The sequence below is a fragment of the Emys orbicularis genome, chromosome 16, assembly GCF_028017835.1.
Source record: "Emys orbicularis isolate rEmyOrb1 chromosome 16, rEmyOrb1.hap1, whole genome shotgun sequence".
Lineage (NCBI taxonomy): Eukaryota > Metazoa > Chordata > Testudines > Emydidae > Emys > Emys orbicularis.
Genome location: NC_088698.1, coordinates 3807719 through 3829197, shown reverse-complemented (window position 1 = coordinate 3829197; position 21479 = coordinate 3807719). Strand labels below are relative to the sequence as shown.

Below are 21479 nucleotides of genomic sequence, written 5' to 3'. Positions count from 1 at the left end.
GCTAGCAAAGCAGAACCGCATCTAACCAGCTAGGGTATGTCCCTCAGCAGGCCACGCCCCCTAGGAGCTTTGCTCAGTGGTTCAGAGAGTTCTCTGAGCATGAATCCCAGCGTCACCTGCCCAGACCTAAGCAATTCTTCTCCCCCAGTCGGGACAATTCACCGGCAATGCAGCCGCCGACTCCACAAAGAGGTTTCCTGGTTCAGACTAGGAACCAGAAACATTACTGTCAAGACAGGACTCTGCTTTCCTTTTCTACGGAGAAAAGTGCTTTGAGAAGGGGACCCGAAAGCAGATGGTTGTAAACAAATCCTCTTTGCCGTGAAGAACAGGAGATACCCCAGTCTTCAGCCGACAGGAATAAGTAACTTCAGACCCGCCCCACAGTACAGGGGACACGGGAACCAAACGGGGGGATGCAGGCACCATCGTGAGTGCCAAAAACGCAAGAATCCATGCCAGAAGCCAGAGAGCACTGCCTGTGGCCAGAACCTCCCGGCTGGGAAGAGAACAGCGCTCCATATAGAGGTGGGAGGAGATCAAGCCAGGTCACTGGATACTTTCCATTATCACAGAAGGTTCTTCCATAGAGCATTTGGTGTCAGTGACTGCCCCCCTCCCCCGATGCTACGCAAGCTCTGCTTTCACTGTAGCCCCTCTGCTTTATCCTTCAGAAGGCGAGGAGCGAACCCACGAGTCCACGCTGGTGCAGGGGAACCCAGTTTACAGGCAGGGCAGTCTCCTTCCCTGTCCCTCATCACCCACACACGCCAATCCATTCAAACCAGAAAACCCACCAACAGGACTAATCCCTCGTCTGCTCCTAACTCCTGCAAACGAGGCAGGCAGGGTGGGGGGCTGATGGGATCAGACTGCACTGCACAGCTGACTTGCTTGAATCCTCTCTTATGTAACAGTCACAATCAAAACCAATTAGCAATGCAAATGCGCTCCGCTGAAGGGTCCCGAGCAGTGGCAGTTGCCCTGAAACGGGCTTGCTGGGGGGCAACTGTGATCTGAGCACTGGAAACGCACAAGGAATAATTCCATTTCTTTTCCGATTAAAATGTCTAATAATGCAAAAGCCAGACTCTGCTCAAGGCTTGTGTGCAGCTGTAGCTCTGCTGCCTTCAGCCACTGCCCAATGCCCAGGTCTCCGCAGCTTCCGTTACCTCCTTCTCGAACAGGAACCGAGAAAACACAGCTCTCCCCCTGTCATGGCACCTTAGCGGCCCAGTGGTGAGCCCAGCCCGACCCAGAATGCACTTCCTGGTGCACCCAGCCTGACCCAGAATGCACCTCCAATTCCCTCATTTGGGGCCTGATCCTGGCAGGTACCAAGTACCCCCAGCTCGTCACCTCCCAGGATCAGGCCCTTTCACATATGTCTAACCGAAAACTGAGAGGCGCGGCGCAGGCGAGAGCGGGGAAACACTCACGTACAGGCATAGGGATCTTGGACAGTTCTTTGCCAATGCAGTTTTTCATTATGCTCCAGAGGTTAAGGCTGTAGTTGGGTTTGTCTGGAATGCGTGTTCGTCTCCTCTTCTTCGGCAGGACATCTTTGCACGTTGATTCATTGTAGCCAGTTTGATTTGCGCTCTCAAAGACCTGGGGAAGCAGCAAAGCAGCTATCTTAGGGTCAAAGAGCCAGATCAGCCAACCGTAGGGTTGCCAGGCATCCGATTTTCGACTGGAACGCCCGGTCAAAAAGGGACCCTGGCGGCTCTGGTCAGCAGAGCTGACCGGGCCATTAAAAGTCCGGTTGGCGGCGCAGCGGGGCTAAGGCAGGCTCCCTGCCTGCCCTGGCTCTGCGCGGCTCCTGGAAGTGGTGACATGTCGCTGCGGCCCCTAGGTGCAGGGGCAGCCAGGGAGGCTCCGCGCGCTGCCCCCGCCTGAGCGCTGGCTAGGTCAACGCACAGAGCCTCACTGGCCGCCACCGTGCCTAGAAGCCAGAGGAGATGTCGACGCTTCCGGGAGCCACCTCAGGTAAGCGCCAACTGGAGCCTGCACCGCACCCCGAACCTCTTCCCCACCCTGAGACCCCTTCTGCACCTCAACTCCCTCCCGGGTCCTGCATCCCCACCCGCACCCCGAACCTCTTCCCCACCCTGAGACCCCTTCTGCACCTCAACTCCCTCCCGGGTCCTGCATCCCCACCCGCACACCAACTGCCTGCCCCAGCCCTGAGCCCCCTCTTGCATCCAAACTCCCTCCCAGAGCCTGCACCCCCGACCCCAACCCCCTGCCCCAGCCCAGAGCCCCCTCCGGTACCCTGAACCCCTCATTGCTGGACCCACGCCGGAGCCCGCATTCCCAGCCAGAGCCCTCACCCCCCACACACCCCAACCCCCTGCCCCAGCCCAGTGAAAATGAGCGACTGAGTGAGGGTGGGGATGGAGTGAGCAGGGGTGGAGCCTCAGAGAAGGGGCGGGGCAGGAGTGAGACCTCGGGGGCAGGGGTGGGAAAGGGGGCGGGGCAAGGATGTTCGGTTTGCTGCAATCAGAAAGTTGGCAATCCTAACCATCCATGGAAACCTGGCTGCTGGCGACAGTCAGCTCTTGGGGTATCACTCCTGGGATCTGGCCTCTCCCCATGCAGGGCACGTGCAGCTCAGACCCAGAACGTCCCCCAGCAGGCAGCTTTGCTTATTTGTCTGAGCTTGTTCTCAGGAAAGGCCTGTCGGGCTGGGCAGAAATCTGCTTGACAGCAGTACAGGTGCTGCTTAGCGTGTGCGTGCTCTGGGCTGGCCTTCCAGGTCACCTGGGCGTTTCCTCACAAGAAAGGCTCAGGCGACACCGGAGGTAAAGACAGGACCACATGTAGGCTGAAATAGCCAGGTAGCCGTACTCAGCTCCCTGGCGCCACCAACCCGGCCCCGGTGCAAAGCCGGTGGTGGGGGTTGGGGGAAGGGAGAAGACTCTTTGGGGCTGAGGGGTGTCACCAAAACTACGGCTGATTCTGAGTGAAGTGGGGTGAGTGCTGGGGGGAGCTGATCCATCTTATTCTCCCCTCTGCTCCCACTTGCTCCCTGCTGAACAGACACACTTGGAATATTGTAACTGAGACTTCAGTTCCCATCTCCCCCGTTATGGCCCATTCTGCTGCCCTGCGAGGGAATCAGACGGGGATTTTCCCCAAGTTGCCCTCTTCCCTTGCCCCCCCCCCGGTCATTACTTTCTACCAGCTCCATCTGCCCGATGCACTCACATTGTCCTCCAGGTTCCAGTCCTCAGGGTGTCCCTCGCTGGCCCCGCTCAGGTTACTGCCAGAACGCCTGCAGGGAAGACCGAGGCAGTGGGCACGGGCGCAAGCAGGCACAGAACAGAACAGGAATGGCTGCTCTGGCCATGCCGGGGCCTGATTTAACCCACAGGACATTGCAAAGGGGCTGCAGTGGGTGGAGCTTAGTATGCAAACATGCCGGAGGTTCTTATTTCTTTTCATTCTTGCTAAGAAGCCAGTGAGTGCACACCAGGCTGCAAACAGCCACTGCTGGAAAGGATCTTTCTAAAACTCACTTCCAAGCCCTTAAAGAGCCCGATTCCCAGATCTACGATCCCCTGCGCCTAGTCTCGCCACCAGGCCCTCCGAAACCGAAGCCAAACTGGTTTGCAAATCACCCTTGGACCCAGCTTTGCAACAGTCCGTCTCTTTCATGTAAGCAGAGCTTCGTGGGAGACATTTCCTGGTGCTGGCAGGTCTCTCACCAAGAGACATCACTGGGCCCTCCTCAAGCTCTGGGGCCCCCATCGCCATGGTTTGAGTAGGTAGGAAGTGCGGTCTAGTGGTTAAAGCTCAGCTCTGGGGAGGCCAGGCAACCTAAGTTCTTGCTCCTGGCTCCATCGTAGGTATGTCTGCGGCCCCCCACCACCAAAGGCTCAGAGCCCCTCACAGTCTCTAATGGATTTAGCCTCACAGCCCTCCTGGCAGGGCTGGGCTTATCCCCACAGATGGACAGGAACTGAGGCCCAGAGAGGCTAAGTGACTTTCCCATGGGGCGTCTGTAGCAGAGCAGAGAATTGAGCCCGGGTTGTCAGAGTCCACTGGGCCAGCAGCGACTCTGCTTCTGATTCACAGCGAGCACCACCCGCCAAGCCACGGGGAGGGCCAAAGCAGGCCCCCAAGTCTGTAGTTAGGCACCTAATCAAGAGGCCTGGATTTCAGAGGGCCTGAGCAATCCCTGCCCCCACAAGTGTCCTCTGGCCCTTCAGAAACTCCCCATCCCCCCACCTCTGGGGGCCAGGCCACTGGGAGAGGCTGCTCAGCCCAACCTTCCCTGGCAGGGAAGCAGAGAGCCGCTGACAGCGCCAGGTGACTCTGGAAGAGCTCCCGGGCAGGTGGATTCCTTACCAGCCTAGCTACAGTGAGGTCCCCCTGCCCACCAGGACACCCGCTGCCCTGGGAAGGAAGTGGTGCTAGGGGCATACATTGGGGCATACATTCTGCTTGCAGGCCCCACTACAGGGCTGCAGGTGATGGGCGAGGTCACCCCCCTGTTATGCTGGGGTCCAGCAGCACCCTAATTCCCACCCTCTTCGTTACCCTGGCTTGGGGGCATGCTCTGCAAGGCTGGGAGGTCCAGAACAGGGAGGGTTCCCTGGAAGAACTCACCTGGGCCAAAGCATTAGAATACAGGAGAAGCCGTTTCCTCCCAGTCTTCCCTACAGGAAACACAGGCCTCCCAAGGCAAGCTGGGCACTGCAGTCCCCGCAGAGCAGGCTGGGAAAGTGGGAGGAGTCTGGGCTCCTGGATAAATAGGGCCTCCTCCCTGTTTGCAAACCAGACCCCAGGGAGTCTGTGAGCAGCATGCTGGGACTGTACTGCCTGAGGGGTGGGCTGGCGGCTTCCCCCTCCCCTGCATAGCAGGTGGAGGGCGGCTGGCTGGGGAGCTGCCTGCTTTGTGGTGCGGTGCAATAAACTCTTTTCCGTCGTTCCATCTCAGGACTAGACTAAGGTGCTGCTCTGGCGAGGCAGAGCCGGGAAACCTGTAGGCCAGTGTGTCACGCAGGCACTAGCTGCAGGGGAGGGTCAGGGACCTGCCAGCGCCTCACTCCTTCTGTGCCCCCACCCTCTAGTGAATGAAAAGAGTTTATTGCTGGTTCGCAGTAAGGGATGGGAAGCCCTTACATATACCTGCCTGGGCCACCTGCTTCAGACATAGCTAAGTACTTGGCTGCTAGTCATTCCGTGCCAGGTGCGCTGGGGACACGCCCAGGATGCCGGAGCAGAGGAGCACGGCCGTCAAAGGGGGGACAGGCTGTGCCCGGGCCCTGTGGCTCTTGAGAAGGAGGGAGAGGGCACAATGCATCTCCCGCTCGTGCTCCTGCATGGGAACCGGTCCCAAAACAGGCCTTGCTTGTCCTCAGGGATTCCCTGTTCCCCTCCGTCTCATGCACTCGTTGCCACCAGGGCAGTGGGTGTGCAGTGCTGTCCAGTGAGAACGGCAGCGCGTTACACTTGCCACGCACTGGGTCCAGTGACACAGGCCCAGCCTGGCGGGTGCTGCTGCTGTGCTGAACAACTGTTTCCCCCAGAGCCCTCTCTGGCCTGGGATCTCTGACTTCTGAAAGCTCCCCTGGGCCGTGGACTCCAGCCCAGATCCTCACAGGTAATTAGACTCCTAAGCTCCACTGAACTCCCTGGAAGTTGGGAGCCTAAATGACGGAGGCTCTGGGCCTGTGATACTGAGTTAGAACTTGTCCTCACACCTGGTAAATCCCCCATTCCTAATCAGGCCTCGGGGGGACAGACCAGGCCGTTGGGTCCGGTAATGGGATAGGGAGCCATTCACCTCTGTCGCTATTTCAAATCCAGCCCACGCTGTTCCCTCCCGATCACGGCTCTTTGCCCCATGCGCAGCGGGTTGGCGGGTCTCAGTCCAGTTTCTAGTGGGCAGAGTCCACACTGCAAAAACATCATTGCCAATGGCCCTGACCAGCCCCAGTGGAGAGGTGAGAGCCAGCCAGAGGCTGTCCCTCCAGTCCAGGGAGGAGGGCCCTGGTGGCTCTGTCTGAGGGCACTCTGCCCTGCCAGGGGTAGAGGGCTCCACTCTCTAGGCCATTCGCCAGCACTGATGTTTGAAACATGCCTCTCTTGCTGCCTGCCTGCACAGCTGACCCACCTGCAGGGGTGTGTGTAATTAATGCAAACCAAGAGGGTGCTGCCTCTACACTATTAGTGAGAAGCCAGACTAAGTGCCTCCTCCCCCCTCTTCCTATTCGTGCGGTGGCTTTAGGCCTGCTCTGCACTGTGGATGCTTCATACCTGTGATGTTTGGGGTCTGCGGTTACTGTGATAAAAGCTGGTGCATCCTCCATGGCATCAAAATACTCTGTCTCCTCATCTTCATCACTGGCTTCCCCTTTGGCAGGCTGCACACTCCCTGCGGGCACAAAGAGAACAGCCTGGTCAGTGCCACTTCTTCCCCCGCCTGCTCTCGCAGAACGTTAACGTGTGCTCCCAGACCAGAGCCCCAGTGGATCCCCACACACCTTCGCTCTGCAGGGCCCTGCAGACCAGGCACTCTTCCCCCTGCCCCATTGTGCTGTCTGGCTGGCTCTCCCTTTCCCTCTCCTCTCTCACGCCCAGGGTTACGCTGGCTGAAGGGGGCTGGTGGATCTAGGCAGCTAAGTTCCCTCTAAGTTGCACGGCCACGCAGCTGCCTATTAAGCGCCACTCAGGGCTCCGGCAGGGAGAGATGCCTCTCCCCAAGCCCTGGACCTGCCGCGGCACCCCTTCCCCGGCCCGACCCGGCCCCAGCCTGGCCCTGAACCTGCTGCGGCCATAGGACAGGCACCTCTCCCCAGGCCTAGCCCCAGACCTGCCGTGGCTGGGGGACAGGCACCCCTCCCCCAGCCCTGACCCAGCTCAGCCCGCACCTGCACTGCCAGGGAGAGGCACCTCTCCCCCTCAGCCCAGGTGCTGCTGTGGGGAGAGAGAGCTGGGGGGAGTCTTCTCTCCCCACTGTAGCCCCAGGGAGCCCCACTGCACCTCAAACCCCTCATCCTCAGCCCCACCCCAGAGCCCGCACCCCCAGCTGGAGTCCTCACCCCTACCCCGCACCCCAACCCTCTGCCCCAGCCCTGAGCCCCCTTCTGAACCCCTCATCCCTGGCCCCACCCCACAGCCCTCACCCCTGCGGCACCCCAACCCTCTGCCCCAGCCCTGAGCTCCCTCCCACACTCCAAACCCCTCAGCCCCACCCCCACCACATGAATTTTGTTAGGTGCACCAATATGAAGGTTGTGTGTCACACATCAGCTCCATATTGGTGCACATAACAAAATTCATTCCACACATGGGTGGGAGAAACGAGAGGAAACACTGCTGGGCAGATTTTGCTCTTGCCCAATCAGGGTACAAAACGATTTGCTACCACGGTGATGAGTGCCTTACAAATGCCATCAATGGTTGGATTAAGCTGCCTGCCTGCACAGCCGACCCACCTGCAGGGGTGTGTGTTGGATTAAGCTCCGAGCCCAGCCCCTCTGAGCCGGGCACCCCCTGACCCCATCCCCCCACAGCCCTGACCCCTAGCTCCGAGCTCAGCCCATCTGAGCTGGGCACCCCCCGACCCCATCCCCCCCACAGCCCTGAACCCCAGCTCTGAGCCCAGCCCCTGTGAGCTGGGCACCCCCCGACCCAGAGCCCAGCTCCCTACCCAGCCCTGGGCAACAGCAGCGCCACCCCCAGGCAGCGACAGCCCATTGGCACCAACCATCACCATCACCCAGCGACAGCCCATTATGTAATTGCAAATGTATACATACCATTAAAGCATTTAATGTTTTTAAATACTGTATTTTGTGTATTTTCAAATTATTAAAATTTAATTTTTGAATGTATTTCACTGGTTATTTTTTACATTTCCAAATACATGTTACTAGAGTATTGCAACTTTTTTTTATGGAAGGGGCCCCCGAAATTGCTTTGCCCCAGGCCCCCTGAATCCTCTGGGCGGCCCTGCCACTGACCTCCTCTATCACACAGGCCAGAGACCTGCCCCACAAGAGTTCTTAGGGCAGAGCTTTTAGAAAAATATCCAATCCTGATTTAAAAATTGCCAGTGATGGAGAATCACCACACCGCTGGGGAAATGGTTCCAATGGTTAATCACCCTCACTCTTAAAAACATACTTCTTCTTTCCAGTCTGAATGTGTCTAGCTTCAGCTTCCAGACACTGGCTCTTGTTAGACCTTTCTCTGCTGGGCTGAAGAGCCCATTATCCAATATTTGTTCCCCAGGCAGGTATTTATAGACTGTAAGGAAATCACCCCTTAACCTTCTCTCTGTTAAGCTAAAACAGCTGGAGCTCCTGGAGTCTATCACTGTAAGGCAGGTCTTCTAATCCTTTACTCATTCTCACAGCTCTTCTCTGAACCCTCTCCAATTTAGCAACAGCCTTCTTGAATTATGCGCCCCAGACCTGAACGCAGTCTATTCCAGCAGCAATGATACCAGGAAGTGCTATGACCTCTCCACTCCAGCTCGAAATCCCCGTGTATGCACCCAAGGATTGCATTAGCCCTTTTGGCCGCAGCATCACTCTGGGAAATAGATTGGTGTGTCTCCCTTCAGCACCCGATGGGGCTGTACACAGCATGGGACTTCCGCAAAGCCCAGGGTACTACTTCTCTTCCCACCTGAGAAATAGCCCAGCTCTGCAAATGCAGCTTCGTTTGTGCAGCACTCAAGACCTCTGCTCCTAGGAGCTTTTCTCCTAGGTCCTTTGGCAGGCGGGGATCTCCAGTTAGCAGCCAGACATCAGGAAGACTTGGAGAAGGAGGGTAACGTCTCAGACTGGCCCAGGATGGGACAGAACCGTTCTTGGGCTCTATTCCTGACTCCAGAAGAAATGTATCTTGTGCTGGAGCAGGGGACCCACGGGTCAAGGCTCCTGCATTCAATCTCCTGGACGGGGAAGGATGATCTAGTGGTCAGAGCAGGGGTCTGGCAAGCTGGGCTCTTAGGTTAAATCCTTAGCTCTTGGGGGGAGCGTGGTTAGAGCAGGGGACTGGGAGTCAGGATATCTGGATTCAGATCCCAGCCCTTCAAGGGAGTGTGATTTGGGGTCACACATGGGGGAAAACAGAATCCCTGAGATCGATTCCCTGCTGTACACTGCCTTGCTCTGTGACACTGGGGAGGTGATCTGCCTCTTTGCTTCAGCTACCCCCTCTCCCCCCCTCCCCCCGGAGAAATGGGAACAATAAACCATTCCCAGGGATGTCAAATGCTTTGAGCCACTTGGGCCGAAGGCCCTAGGGGAGCCGATATACTCACACTCATGCCCCATGTTCCTCGCTGGCAGGAGGCCAGGCCCCTTATCTGTTACATCGCATCACAAATCCATGTTGTGATGACAACGCTGCCCTGTGGGGAGAGCCCCACAGCCACGGAGCGTCACAGGGAGAGGCTCCTTTAGGCTGGAGGGCTCTGGGGATGGGTGGGACTGAATGTTACGTGTTTATCTGAGTCGATCCATTCCCCTGATCCCTACGTGGTACAAGGGAACTGCCCCGGCCCGGCATTAGACACAGCCAAGGAACAAGCTGCTGCTGGCCAGCTAAGGCTCCGTTTGTGGGTTACAATAAAACCAAACCCTGCTGGTGCAGACAGAAGGGTGTCTGGGGACGATGATTTGGCACCAGCATCAACTGCAATTCGGTTTTATTCTCCAGCAACAATTGCAACCAGCAAATGAAACCCAGATGAGACACTAGCCACTGGCCGTGGGCAAAGGGCTCCAGTGCTCTCATGCTCAAACCCGTGGGGCCCAATGTTCTGGGGACAAACCCAACCTTGCATCACTGGGACGTGGGGATGCAAACGTCCTAACACCAGATTGCAGCGTCACGTTGGGATTCGTCTGGCCAGTACAGGCAACTGTGGGAAGAATGGGATTCCCCTGGGGAGACGAGCTCCTAGGGAGGCAGCTGTAGTACTGCCTCTTCACAGGACATGCCTGTCCTGTTACCCCTCAACCCCTGAGAAAAAATCCATGGGCATGATGGGCTGCCCTGTCCATCCTTCCCGTCTCTGCTGGTGCCCTACCAGCGGCTGACTGGGAACGAGTGAGAGGGCAGCCCCCCATTCCCCTCCCCCCACCCCGTACTGCTGGGCTCTGGCGGCTGCTCCCCGCTGCCATTGTGACATCACAGCCGCAGAGCTCTTGGGCTGGCGGGACCCAGGCTGTTGGCATCCCAGCCCTCTGGGCCCCCGGGGAAGGAGGCCGCTCACCCTTGGAAGTGCTGCTGACTGCTGTGGCGCTCGAGGACAGGCCGGGGGCTCCCCGGCAGGCCCGTTCCAAGCTGTTGTGCTGTTTGGCTAACTGCTCAATGGTCTCCTCCAGGCGGATCCTCTGCTCCCGCTCATACTGTAGTGCCCGCTGCCATTTCCGACTGTGGCTCTCGGCTAACTCCAGGAAGTCGCGGCAAGCCTGGGGGAAGCAAGGAACACACAGGTCAGGCTCCCTCGGGGACAGGCCCCCGTTGCTAGCACACAGCACTGCCCACAGCAGCTCAGGAGCCAGGACCAAGGGCTCTTCATTCGGGAACTCTTCGCTCCGCCCACATCTCGGGGAGCCCTTCACCGGGAGCAGCACTCCAGCCTTTCCCCGTCAGATCTGCAGCCCCCCGGCCTTGCCCTCCCCGTGCAAGCGGGGCTGGGAACAGAGCTGGGGGGCTGCTCCGTTTGCTGGCAGCTCCAACAAATTCAAATAAAACGTGGTTTGGATCAAACTGAATTTGAAAAATTTCTGCAAATCAAAACAGTCTGTTTGGGATCAAACAAAGCCTGTTGTTCAACCGGAAATACAGTATTTTCCAAGGGCTACATTCATGAAATGGCCAAAGGTGGGGCTCCCCTTTTAGCCCACTGGCTGGCAGGCTCACTTGAGACAATCCGGGCTGTAGTGCCTGCAGGACAGGGATTTGAACCCAGGTGTCCCCCATCCCTGGAGACTGCCTGAACCATTAGCCTGTGGATGGGCCTCTCTCTGTCTCTCCTGTCCCACTGAGGATAAAATACTTGAACAGTCATTGGGCCAGAGGATAAAATGGGGAGACAATGACTCTGCAGCTTGGGGGTTAGGCCCCTCACCGGGAGGTGGGAGCATCGAGATCAAGTCTCTGCACCGGTGAATATTTCTTTATTGATACAAAATGGAAGAGGTTCAGCAGGAGACCCTGAGGGCGCCCCACCCCAGAACAGCTAATAGCCTGGTGGGGAGGGCACGCCCCTGGCAGAGGAGAAGGTTCAAATCCTGCTCCTGAATGGGGATTCAGACTTGGGTTTCCCACATCCCAGAGGAGTGCCCTGACCACACAGCTAAAGCGAGCTTTGAGCTAGAGGGATTACTATCAGGTGGGGGCACATATGGTTGAAAAAGACCCTACTCAAAGAGTGGTTATCAGTGGTTCCCTCTCAAAGGGGCAGGGCGTATCGAGCGGGGTCGCACAGGGGTCAGGCCTGGGTCTGATACTATTCAATATTGTTGTTTGACTTGGATAATGGAGTGGAGAGTATGCTTATAACATTTGGAGATGACAGCAAACTAGGAGGGGTTGCCAGCACTTTGGAGAACAGGATTTGAATTCAATTGACCTTGACAAATTGGAGAATTGGTCTGAAATCAACAAGAGGAAATTCAATAAAGACAAGTGCAAAGTGCTTCACTTAGCAAGGAAAAATCAACTGGGCAACAATGAAATGGGGAATAACTGGCTAGGCGCAGTACTGCTGAAAAGTATCTGGGGGGTTAGAGTGAATCACACATTGAATATGAGTCAACAATGTGATGCAGTTGCAAAAAGGATTAATATCATTCTGGGCTGTATTTCCTAATATCCAACCTAGACCTCCCCCACTGCAACTTGAGACCATTGCTCCTTGTTCTGTCATCTGCCACCACTGAGAACAGCCGAGCGCCATCCTCTCTGGAACCCCCTTCAGGTAGTTGAAGGCTGCTATCAAATCCCCCCTCACTCTTCTCTTCTGCAGACTAAATAAGCCCAGTTCCCTCAGCCTCATTCCTTAAGCTCTGGAATGGGCTTCATTTGTTCAAGGGAGGGTGGGGGATCCCAGCCTAAAGGAGCCTCTCCCTGTGATGCTCCGTGGCTGTGGGGCTCTCCCCACAGGGCAGCGTTGTCATCACAACCTGGATTTGTGATGCAATGTAACAGGTAAGTGGCCTGGCCTCCTGCCAGCGAGGAACATGGGGCATGCGTGTGAGTATATCGGCTCCCCTAGGGCCTTCGGCCCAAGTGGCTCAAAGCATTTGACATCCCTGGGAATGGTTTATTGTTCCCATTTCTACGGGGGGGGTAGCTGAAGCAAAATCACCTCCCCAGTGTCACAGAGCAAGGCAGTGTACAGCAGGGAATCGATCTCAGGGATTCTGTTTTCCCCCACGTGTGACCCCAAATCACACTCCCTTCAAGGGCTGGGATCTGAATCCAGATATCCTGACTCCCAGTCCCCTCCTCTAACCATGCTCCCCCCAAGAGCTAAGGGATTTAACCTAAGAGCCCAGCTTGCCAGACCCCTGCTCTGACCACTAGATCATCCTTCCCCGTCCAGGAGATTGAATGCAGGAGCCTTGACCCGTGGGTCCCCTGCTCCAGCACAAGAGTATATTTGGAGGTTTTTGAGGACAGGTAAGACAAACTCCTGTCAGGGATGGTCTAGGTTGACCTGGTCTGGCCTCAGGGAGGGGACTGTGCTTGCTGACTTCTCAAGGTCCCTTCCAGCCCCACATTTCTATGATTCTAAGTTATAAGGGGGCATCATATATATATATATATAGATATAGATATAGATATAGATATATATATATATATATATATATATATATATAGATATATAGAGAGAGAGAGAGAGAGAGAGAGAGGGGGAGGGATAGCTCACTGGTTTGAGCATTAGCCTGCTAAACCCAGGGTTGTGAGTTCAATCCTTGGGGGGGCCATTTCAAAATCGGGGGCAAAAATCTGGGGATTGGTCCTGCTTTGAGCAGGGGGTTGGACTAGATGACCTCCTGAGGTCCCTTCCAACCCTGATATTCTATGATCACCATCCTACCTGCTCTGTAGCCAAAACGATTCAGTGAATTCATGTCACCCAAAGCTGCATTTTTTGGCAGATAACCTATTTGTCCAGAAACATTGCCCAGCTAGGAGTACAGTACAGGTCACACAGCCATGGTGTGAGGAACTGGCTTGGGCTCTGTAGTCATGGCTCATCGTGCGGAGCATCCAAACACAGATACACCGAGCGCGAAGAGACGTCAGGCCTCTTTGGGCTGGGGGAAGTCAGGGAGTTTTACCACTAGGTAGTGCCAACTGCACAGCAAGTTTCACACGTATTCAGCTCTGCTGATGCAGCTCAGTTTTCACTTGCAGCTCCCTTGTCATTTCAGTTATGGGATGCCCCCCCTTCCCCCGCTCTGCCACAGCCCCTCAACTCTGACCAGTCGCCTCCCCGCTCCCCAGGACATTTCCCCTGGCACCCCCAGTCACTATTTGCACAGCATTTTAAAAATGTGATGTGCTAGAAACAGTGTAACCTTGATTATCTAAACCAGGATCCCATCCCATAGCTTTTAATTACTCAGTAAATTCCTAGGGTTCTAAAACCCCTTTGCTCTCACAACTGATGCCATGTCCTGCAGGAGGGGCTGTTCTGGATTGTCATTGTCACGCCAGTTCTGCAGCCCCGCTGCTCTGCCAATACAAGGATTGAGTCTGAACTGCAGCCCCCACAACATTCTTGGTCGTGTCCCCCCAGTTCTGTCAATGCACCTCAGTCACAGCCCCCTGCTATTCCAGCCCTGGGCTCGCCCCCTGCTGCCATAGGCCAGGCCTGTTCTGTTCCAAACAGTGCACAGGTTTTGTGATGGGGACGAATATCCTTGGGAATGAGGATGAGACGCCCACACAGTGTAAAAGGAAAAGAAGAGTCAATGGAAGAGACAGGCACCGGATTTCTCGCTGACTAATAAGGAAGGACAGCCCTCTTCCTCCATCTTTGCTGAAGCAGAATCCAGCCAGAACGACAGTCCCCTGGGTGTTAATTAGGCACAATATGGTGTGAAAGCGTAACAGTTCTTCCCCTGGGGTAGAGGGAGGACAGGTTATGCTGACAGGCAAGCAGCTACTTAGTCTCCTACATGGAACGGTCTGCACAATCTCTTGGGCTATGGCTACACTGCAGCCTAATTCGACATAAATTGTGTTGCTCAGGGGTGTGAATTAGCCACTCCCCTGAGTGACGTAACTTATGCCGATTTAAGCGCCGGTGTGGACAGAGCTATGTTGGCGGGAAGCTACCACCACTCGAGGGGAATGGAGTAATTCAGACGACGAGAGAACTCTCTCCCGTTGGCTGAGAACAGCGACACTAGAGAGCTTTCAGCGGCGCAGCCACATCGCTGTAAGCTCTCCTGGATAGCCAGAGCCTCAGGGTCTGAAAGGGGCCGTGTCGGGGGCCTGCCATGCTGTTCGTTTTGTGTGTCAGGGCTGGTCTCTTAGCAAGATGACCCCGTTTGACCCCCAAGAGACGCGCTGGCGAGTGGAATGTACCACAGACCTTGAGGTATGCACAGTTCTCCGTGGCAGATCCCTTGCGCACACGTGAACAGCTCAAATGGGTCTGAGCGATTCAACCACTAATCAAGGTCTTCCTGTCTTTGGGGTCTCCCTGCCCTATCCCACGAGGGATGGAACAGGATACACACTGGAACGTAAGCTGCTAAGATTGCATGCAAATGCTACCGGCAGCCCTCTTACTGGTATAATTAGCTTCTTGCTGCATTAGCCCCATGCGGGGTAAATGATGAATTATGGCAAATTATTCTAGGCCTGGCTAACAGTCCAATTTATCAGATTAAGCAACATATGAATGAGAAGAACAGGGACACTGGATGGCTCAGGGGATCCATCATGGGATATTGAGACTTTCCGATCTAGTATTTTAAAAGCAAGCCCAAGTTGGCGGTTCCCGTGTAATGACAGGCCAGAGGCTGATGTGAAATAAGTTGCCTGGTCTCTTCCAGTTCCCAGTGGAGAGGTGTCCACATTAAAATCAACACCACAGTTGCCCCTTTGCTGGCAGTCTTGCCAAGAGGCCAAGGACAGAACAAGCCATGGCAACTGAATCTCCGAGGTGAGGAGTGTGGCCCACAGAGAGGGAAGGTAGCATGGCTACTGTACGGGTTAACAGAAGCCTCCAGGACTGTCAGTTTGACACTTTCACCAGCATCAGAGACACAAGGTGGCTGAGGTAATATCAAGAGAAGCAGGTCCGATAAAGGATATTACCTCACCCACCTTGTCTATCCAGGCCCAGCATGGCTACATCAACACTGCATCCAGCATCAGTCACAGCCAAGGAATGGCCAATATATCCCTACACCTCCCCCGAGACTGCAATGGGCGAGCTAGCTTTGTTTCCTTTACAAGAATGTGCTGGAATCTTAGTCCTAACCAGACAATGGGATTATTTCCAAATCCAGATGACCCACTCTGGCAGAGGGACACCACCAATAAAAAGAAAGCCCACTTTTCCCTGAAAATGCTTTAGCTACTGTCAGAAGTAACAGCTAAGACCACCACAAATGAACGAGTAGGGAACACGCATCTCTCTCTTTTCAGTGGGTTTACATGTGCATTTGACAGTACAGTACTTTATGCCTAGTCAGCTTCACTACTAGCCTTGGGACTACTCCCATGCTGGAAGTGAAACCTGCCTGTGTGTACCGGACTGTGGTGAGTCAATTCCCCGTTATTGTGGGGTCTCACACAGCTGCACAGGAGAGAAAAGTGATCTAAAAACCAGGGAAATGTTATTGTAAGAGCCCAAAAATTGGTAGGGGGACTCAAGGTCATGCTAGCACTCGCAACAACCTTTAATTCATCTTTGAGAGTGACGAGATGTCTAGTTGGCAATGAAAGATACCATTAAGCTACCATAGCACAAGAGGAAAAAGGGACACTATCAAGATGGAAATCATTCTGAAAAACCCACAGGTGTGTAACTAATAACAATTCAGATGATTAAAAGGGAGAGAACTTTAGATGTCTAATATACTTGTCATCATTAATGGGGCTCATTTATTTTTTGTGCTTCATCTACTTGGATTTTACATGCACTTCACCCAGCTTTTTGCACTTCACTTATATGAACCAAGACAGGTCAGTTTCATTAAAATTTCTAGTTAGCTCCACTTTCTTGTTCTCATGTTCTAGCACCATGCTGCTGGGCCTGGGTTTCCCATCGGAACCCTGATTCCGTAAGAGATTTTTAATAAAGAACCATTTCCATTAGTTAGATTTTTCCAACCCATTTGTCTACAACATAAGCAAATTTTGGGTCTAAACCAGATTGACAGAGCCCCTTAAAAAGCCCCGGAGGAAGAAGAACCATGGATATTAGGTTGGATATTAGGAAAAACTTTTTCACTAGGAGGGTGGTGAAGCACTGGAAGGGTTACCTAGGGAGGTGGTGGAATCTCCTTCCTTAGAGGTTTTTAAGGTCAGCCTTGACAAAGCCCTGGCTGGGATGATTTAGTTGGGAATTGGTCCTGCTTTGAGCAGGGGGTTGGACTAGATGACCTCCTGAGGTCCCTTCCAACCCTGATATTCTATGATTCTATGAAATACTGGAAAGTTGAAGGTTATCTTGAGAGTTGTGTGGCGAAATGTGCAATGAAGGAAATAGCCCTCACATGTTAAAGACACATTACACACAGTTGCTAGAGTGTGTGTGAGAGAGAGCATGGATGTGCGTGTGTGCACACGTGTGCATACCCCTGTCTGTTCATGTGTTTTAGGAACTCCATGGGTGCACTAGGGACTTGGCTACTGTTGATTTTACATGGAAGGCGCCCAGATACAATGGTGAAGGGTGGCAGGATAAAGCCCTTAGACAGATTATGGAGGTACACAATAAAGGCCCCATCCATCCTACACATATAGCTATTAGATACTCTGTTATAAACTGTCCTTGGCCAAAAACAATTAATCTCCTCACATTCGTAAAGCATGATTTGTTTTTTATTTATCTCTGTGCTGTTCATCAATTCATATTTCTGTTAACAAAGGATTAGTAACTAGAGACTGGATTCTGCAAAAACGAACACACGTGTGCACTTTTACACACACACGTAGTGCCATTGACTTCAGTTGGACGACTCACTGTGTGCAGAGTGTAGACAGCGCTGTCGATGGGAGAGCTTCTCCTGGCGACGTAGCTACCGCAGGGAGGTGCATTAACTACGCTGACGGAGACGCTCTCCCATTAGCATAGTCGTGTCTTCACTAAAGTGCTACCTCCGCACAGCTGCACCAGTGCTGCTGTAGCGCTGTGTGGGAAGACAAGCCCTAAGAGTGAAACGCACGACACTCCCTCCCTCCCCCACCGCAGTCCCAGAACTAGACCCATGGCTGCGGCGGAGGAAGCGTTAAGGCCTCTGTCATTCTCTCTGCAGAGTGGATCATCTTCCCTTTACTGCTTAGCGTCCCAGCCTGAATGTCCTTTTAATGCACTGTTAATGGGCAAAGAGCTATTGAACTGTGGCCTGGAAATATCCCTTTGTAACTTCTCCACAGTGCTTTTGGGTTGCTTCCCAGAGTCGTACTGCAGGTCATGAATTAGAAAGAATATGGAGGCAGAGAAGTGCTGACTGCAGGACAAACTCCACCTGTTCAAAGCTGCTGCTCTTGCTTGCAAGCATTTTTCAAGGGAATTTTTATTGCTACCTAACAAAACTGCATGTGGCTGTATCTCATTAGGGACCCTTACCTATGTCGAATAGTACTTCATGCCATGGATAACCCACAGGGCTGCTTACAGATACCAGTCAGCAATCAAAGATAGCAGCACGGGGCCCTCAGAGCAGACAGGGTTAAATCCAGCTTTAACTGTCACCAGGACCAGAAGATATTCACCCAAGAGTTCTGAAGGAACTCAAATGTGAAATTGCAGAACTACTAACTGTAGTCGGTAACCTATCATTTAAATCAGCTTCTGTACCAGGTGACTGGAGGATAGCTAATGTGATGCCAATTTTTAAAAAGGCTCCAGAGGTGATCGGCAATTACAGGCATGTAAGCTGACTTCGGTACCGGGCAAACTGGTTGAAACTATAATAAAGAACAATATTGTCAGAGTCAACATGGTTTTATTGAAGGGAGAATATTGGAAGAGTCAACATGGTTTTATTGAAGGGAAATGATGCCTCACCAATCTACTAGAATTCTTTGAGGGGGTCAACAAATGTGGACCAAAGGGATCCAGTGAATATAGTGTACTATAGTGTACTATAGTGTAATATAGTGTAGATTTTCAGAAAGCCTTTGACAAGATCCCTCACCAAAGACTCTTAAGCAAAGTAAGCTGTCATGGGATAAGAGGGAAGGTGCTCTCATGGATTGGTAACTGGTTAAAAGATAGGAAACAAAGGGTAGGAATGAATGGTCAGTTTTCAGAATGGAGAGAGGTAAATAGTGGTGTCCCCCAGGGGTCTGTTCTGGGACCAGTCCTATTCAACATATTCATAAATGATCTGGAAAAAGGGGTAAACAGTGAGGTGGCAACATTTGCAGATAATACAAAATTACTAAAGATAGTTAAGACCCAGGCAGACTGCGAAGAGCTACAAAAGGATCTCTCAAAACTGGGTGACTGGGCAACAAATTGGCAAATGAAATTTAATATTGATAAATGCAAAGTAATGCACATTGGAAAGCATAATCCCAACTATATATATAAAATGATGGGGTCTGAATTGGCTGTTATGACTCAAGAAAGAGATCTGGGAGTCATTGTGGATAGTTCTCTGAAAACATCCACTCAATGTGCAGCAGCAGTCAAAAAAACGACAGAATGCTGGGAATAATTAAAAAGGGGATAGAAAATAGGACAGAAAATATCATGTTGCCTCTATATAAATCCATGGTACACCCACACCTTGAATACTGCATGCAGATGTGGTCGCCCCATCTCAAAAAAGATATATTGGAATTGGAAAAGGTTCAGAAAAGGGCAACAAAAATGATTAGGGGTATGGAACGGCTTCTGAATGAGGAGAGATTAATAAAACTGGGACTTTTCAGCTTGGAAGAGAGACGGCTAAGGGGAGATATGATTGAGGTCTATAAAATCATGACTGGTGTAGAGAAACTAGATAAGGAAGTGTTGCTTACTACTTCTCATAACACAAGAACTAGGGGTCACCAAATGAAATTAATAGGCAGTAGGTTTAAAACAAACAAAGGGAAGTATTTCTTCACCCAATGCACAGTCAACCTGTGGAACTCCTTGCCAGAGGATGTTGTGAAGGCCAAGACCATAACAGGGTTCAAAAAAGAACTAGATAAATTCATGGAGGATAGGTCCATCAATGGCTATTAGCCAGGATGGGCAGGGATGGTGTCCCTTGGGCTGTGGATTCTTCACATCCCTGACCGACGCCGCTATCGCAGTACAGGTCTGTGGTGTGCCCCTGGCCTGAGAGCTCAGTATCCCTGTTTATGGGGGGCTAACGGTGTCCGTGGGGGGTTAGAACACAGCAGGAGCCTGGCCCAGGAAGGGGAGTGGTACAGCGCAGGGACACAACGCGTCAGCACAGTAAGCGGCGCAGGAGACTGGCAGTGAACGAGCAGCTAGCATGGCAAAGGGAGCCGAATGCCACGGCCACATAGCATGTTTTCTACTTAATTCATTACAAATCCCGACGTGACCTGGCTGAGCCAGGCTGCAGGGAGCTGTTGTGGCCAAGTTACAGGACCCTGGTTCTGAATTACAGAGGTATAAATAGGAGTTACTGGAGTTACCCCAGCATGACATCGGTGTCACGCAATGGAGAATCAGGCCCATACACTTCTTAAACACAGGGATTTCTCATTTGCAAAATGACATCAGCCCCCTGCCCCTGGCGGCGCCAGAGATGAGAGAGGTTTCTGCTTGCCCACTGTCCCCACTCCTATTTCTGAATTTATCGAGAACGGCGCCTCTTAAAGGGTCCAATCCGGCCCCCTGGAAGTCCATTGAGTGTTTCAGTGGGAGCAGGTCCGAGTACTGAATCGCACCACTGAGCCGTTAATGCAGGATGCAGATCCCAGGAGTGCCTCGGAGCCAGTCTGCTTATCGCCTGGCCTGGAAAAGGAGCAAACAGGAGATGGAGGCAGCCCTGGGGTGACCCCTCCTCATGGCACAGAGGTAATGCCCATCAAGAGGGCCAGGGGGCATTTCACCAGAGATAGCCCCGAACGCAATGATACAAATGTCGACAGGAGCTACAGTCCGCTGGAGAAGGTTGCTGTTCTGAGTTACGCTCGTTGGCTCTTGTGGCCATGGGTCACCGACCAGCTGAAGCTCACCAGAGCCTCAATGTGTGTGCCCTATGCCGGGGGCTGCCGGGGAGTTGGTGTGGGGCTGTGGGTTACATCCCCCTTTGCATTCCCTGAACAGCAAAGCTGAGTGCCAGGATCTGGCCCAGGTTCTGAGCTCATACTGGTTTTACTCTGGATAGACAGCACTGTAACAGAGCAGCATCTGACTGAAGTGAGTCTGAGCTGGAGTAGCTGCCGGGCTGAGAGGCCAGATGCAGGTGGAAGTGACCCCAGTCCAGACCTGCCTCATGTCTTATTGGTCAAAGCCAAAGGCATGTCTGAGCCGGTGCTACATGCACCTCCCTCCGCCCTCAGCATCCGTCTGACACCAGGTGCCACTCAGACGCTGACCCATGTACCGAGATGTACATTAACTCCCTTCCTATTGCCCCTGCGTTCATCCCAGCTCCCTGGGAACGCACAGCCCTTGGGTTTTCACTTTGGTGTTCCATGGGCATCTGCAACGCAGGATCAGAGCAGGGGTCACCCTTGGTTAGTCTGCTCATGTATCTGAGCGAATTGAGCGGGTTTGGCCCAAGGATTCCTGCCCACCCTAGCCATGGGAACATCCACACCCAGCCCGCGAATTCTGCCACCCGCAGTGGAACGGAGAGACGTCAGCAATGGGGCATTTCGGTAGCACTGGCCACAAGGTGTAGCTGCCTGTCTGCTCGTAATGGAACTAGATCCACGGCCCGCTCCAGATATCCAGGACACCCTGGCTTGGCTTCTACTTAGTCTAGCACCAAGAGCTCTTGTAGAGCTGGGAGGATGAAATCCTTCCAGGCCACAGCGGGGCAGCAGCGATGCTCTGCAGTCACTACTCCCCCCTCAGGGCTGGACTAGCCCCCGTGGTACCTTCAGGTGGGGATGGGGAGAACGGCTGGTAGATCTACCCCTTCCAGAGGGGCTGACACTGGGATTTCCCCGGAGGTTCTGGACCCCCACTCTGCCCCAGGCCCTGCCCTTACTCCATCCCTTCTCTCAATCCCCCGCCCCACCTCTTCCTGCCCCCGCTCCTCCCACAATTTTCCCCCCCGGGTGCTCCAGTCCTGGAGAACCCATGGAGTCAGCACCTATGACCCCTC

General features: G+C 53.5%; 1 protein-coding gene across 2 annotated transcripts in view; it reads right to left on the bottom strand.

Moving 5' to 3' along the window:
* Positions 1 to 21479, bottom strand: part of OSBP2 (oxysterol binding protein 2) — a 366090-nt gene that overhangs the window by 49979 nt on the left and 294632 nt on the right. The window contains exons 4-8 of one of the 2 annotated variants that reach the window (XM_065417771.1): positions 10244 to 10442; positions 7154 to 7167; positions 6268 to 6374; positions 3203 to 3277; positions 1444 to 1588 (exon numbers count right to left, since the gene is read on the bottom strand). In XM_065417771.1, coding sequence (XP_065273843.1) covers positions 1444 to 1588; positions 3203 to 3277; positions 6268 to 6374; positions 7154 to 7167; positions 10244 to 10442 — 540 coding nt within the window. Of the gene's footprint in view, positions 1 to 1443; positions 1612 to 3202; positions 3278 to 6267; positions 6386 to 7153; positions 7168 to 10243; positions 10443 to 21479 lie in introns of both variants that reach the window. The other variant, XM_065417770.1, reaches the window with a different exon arrangement.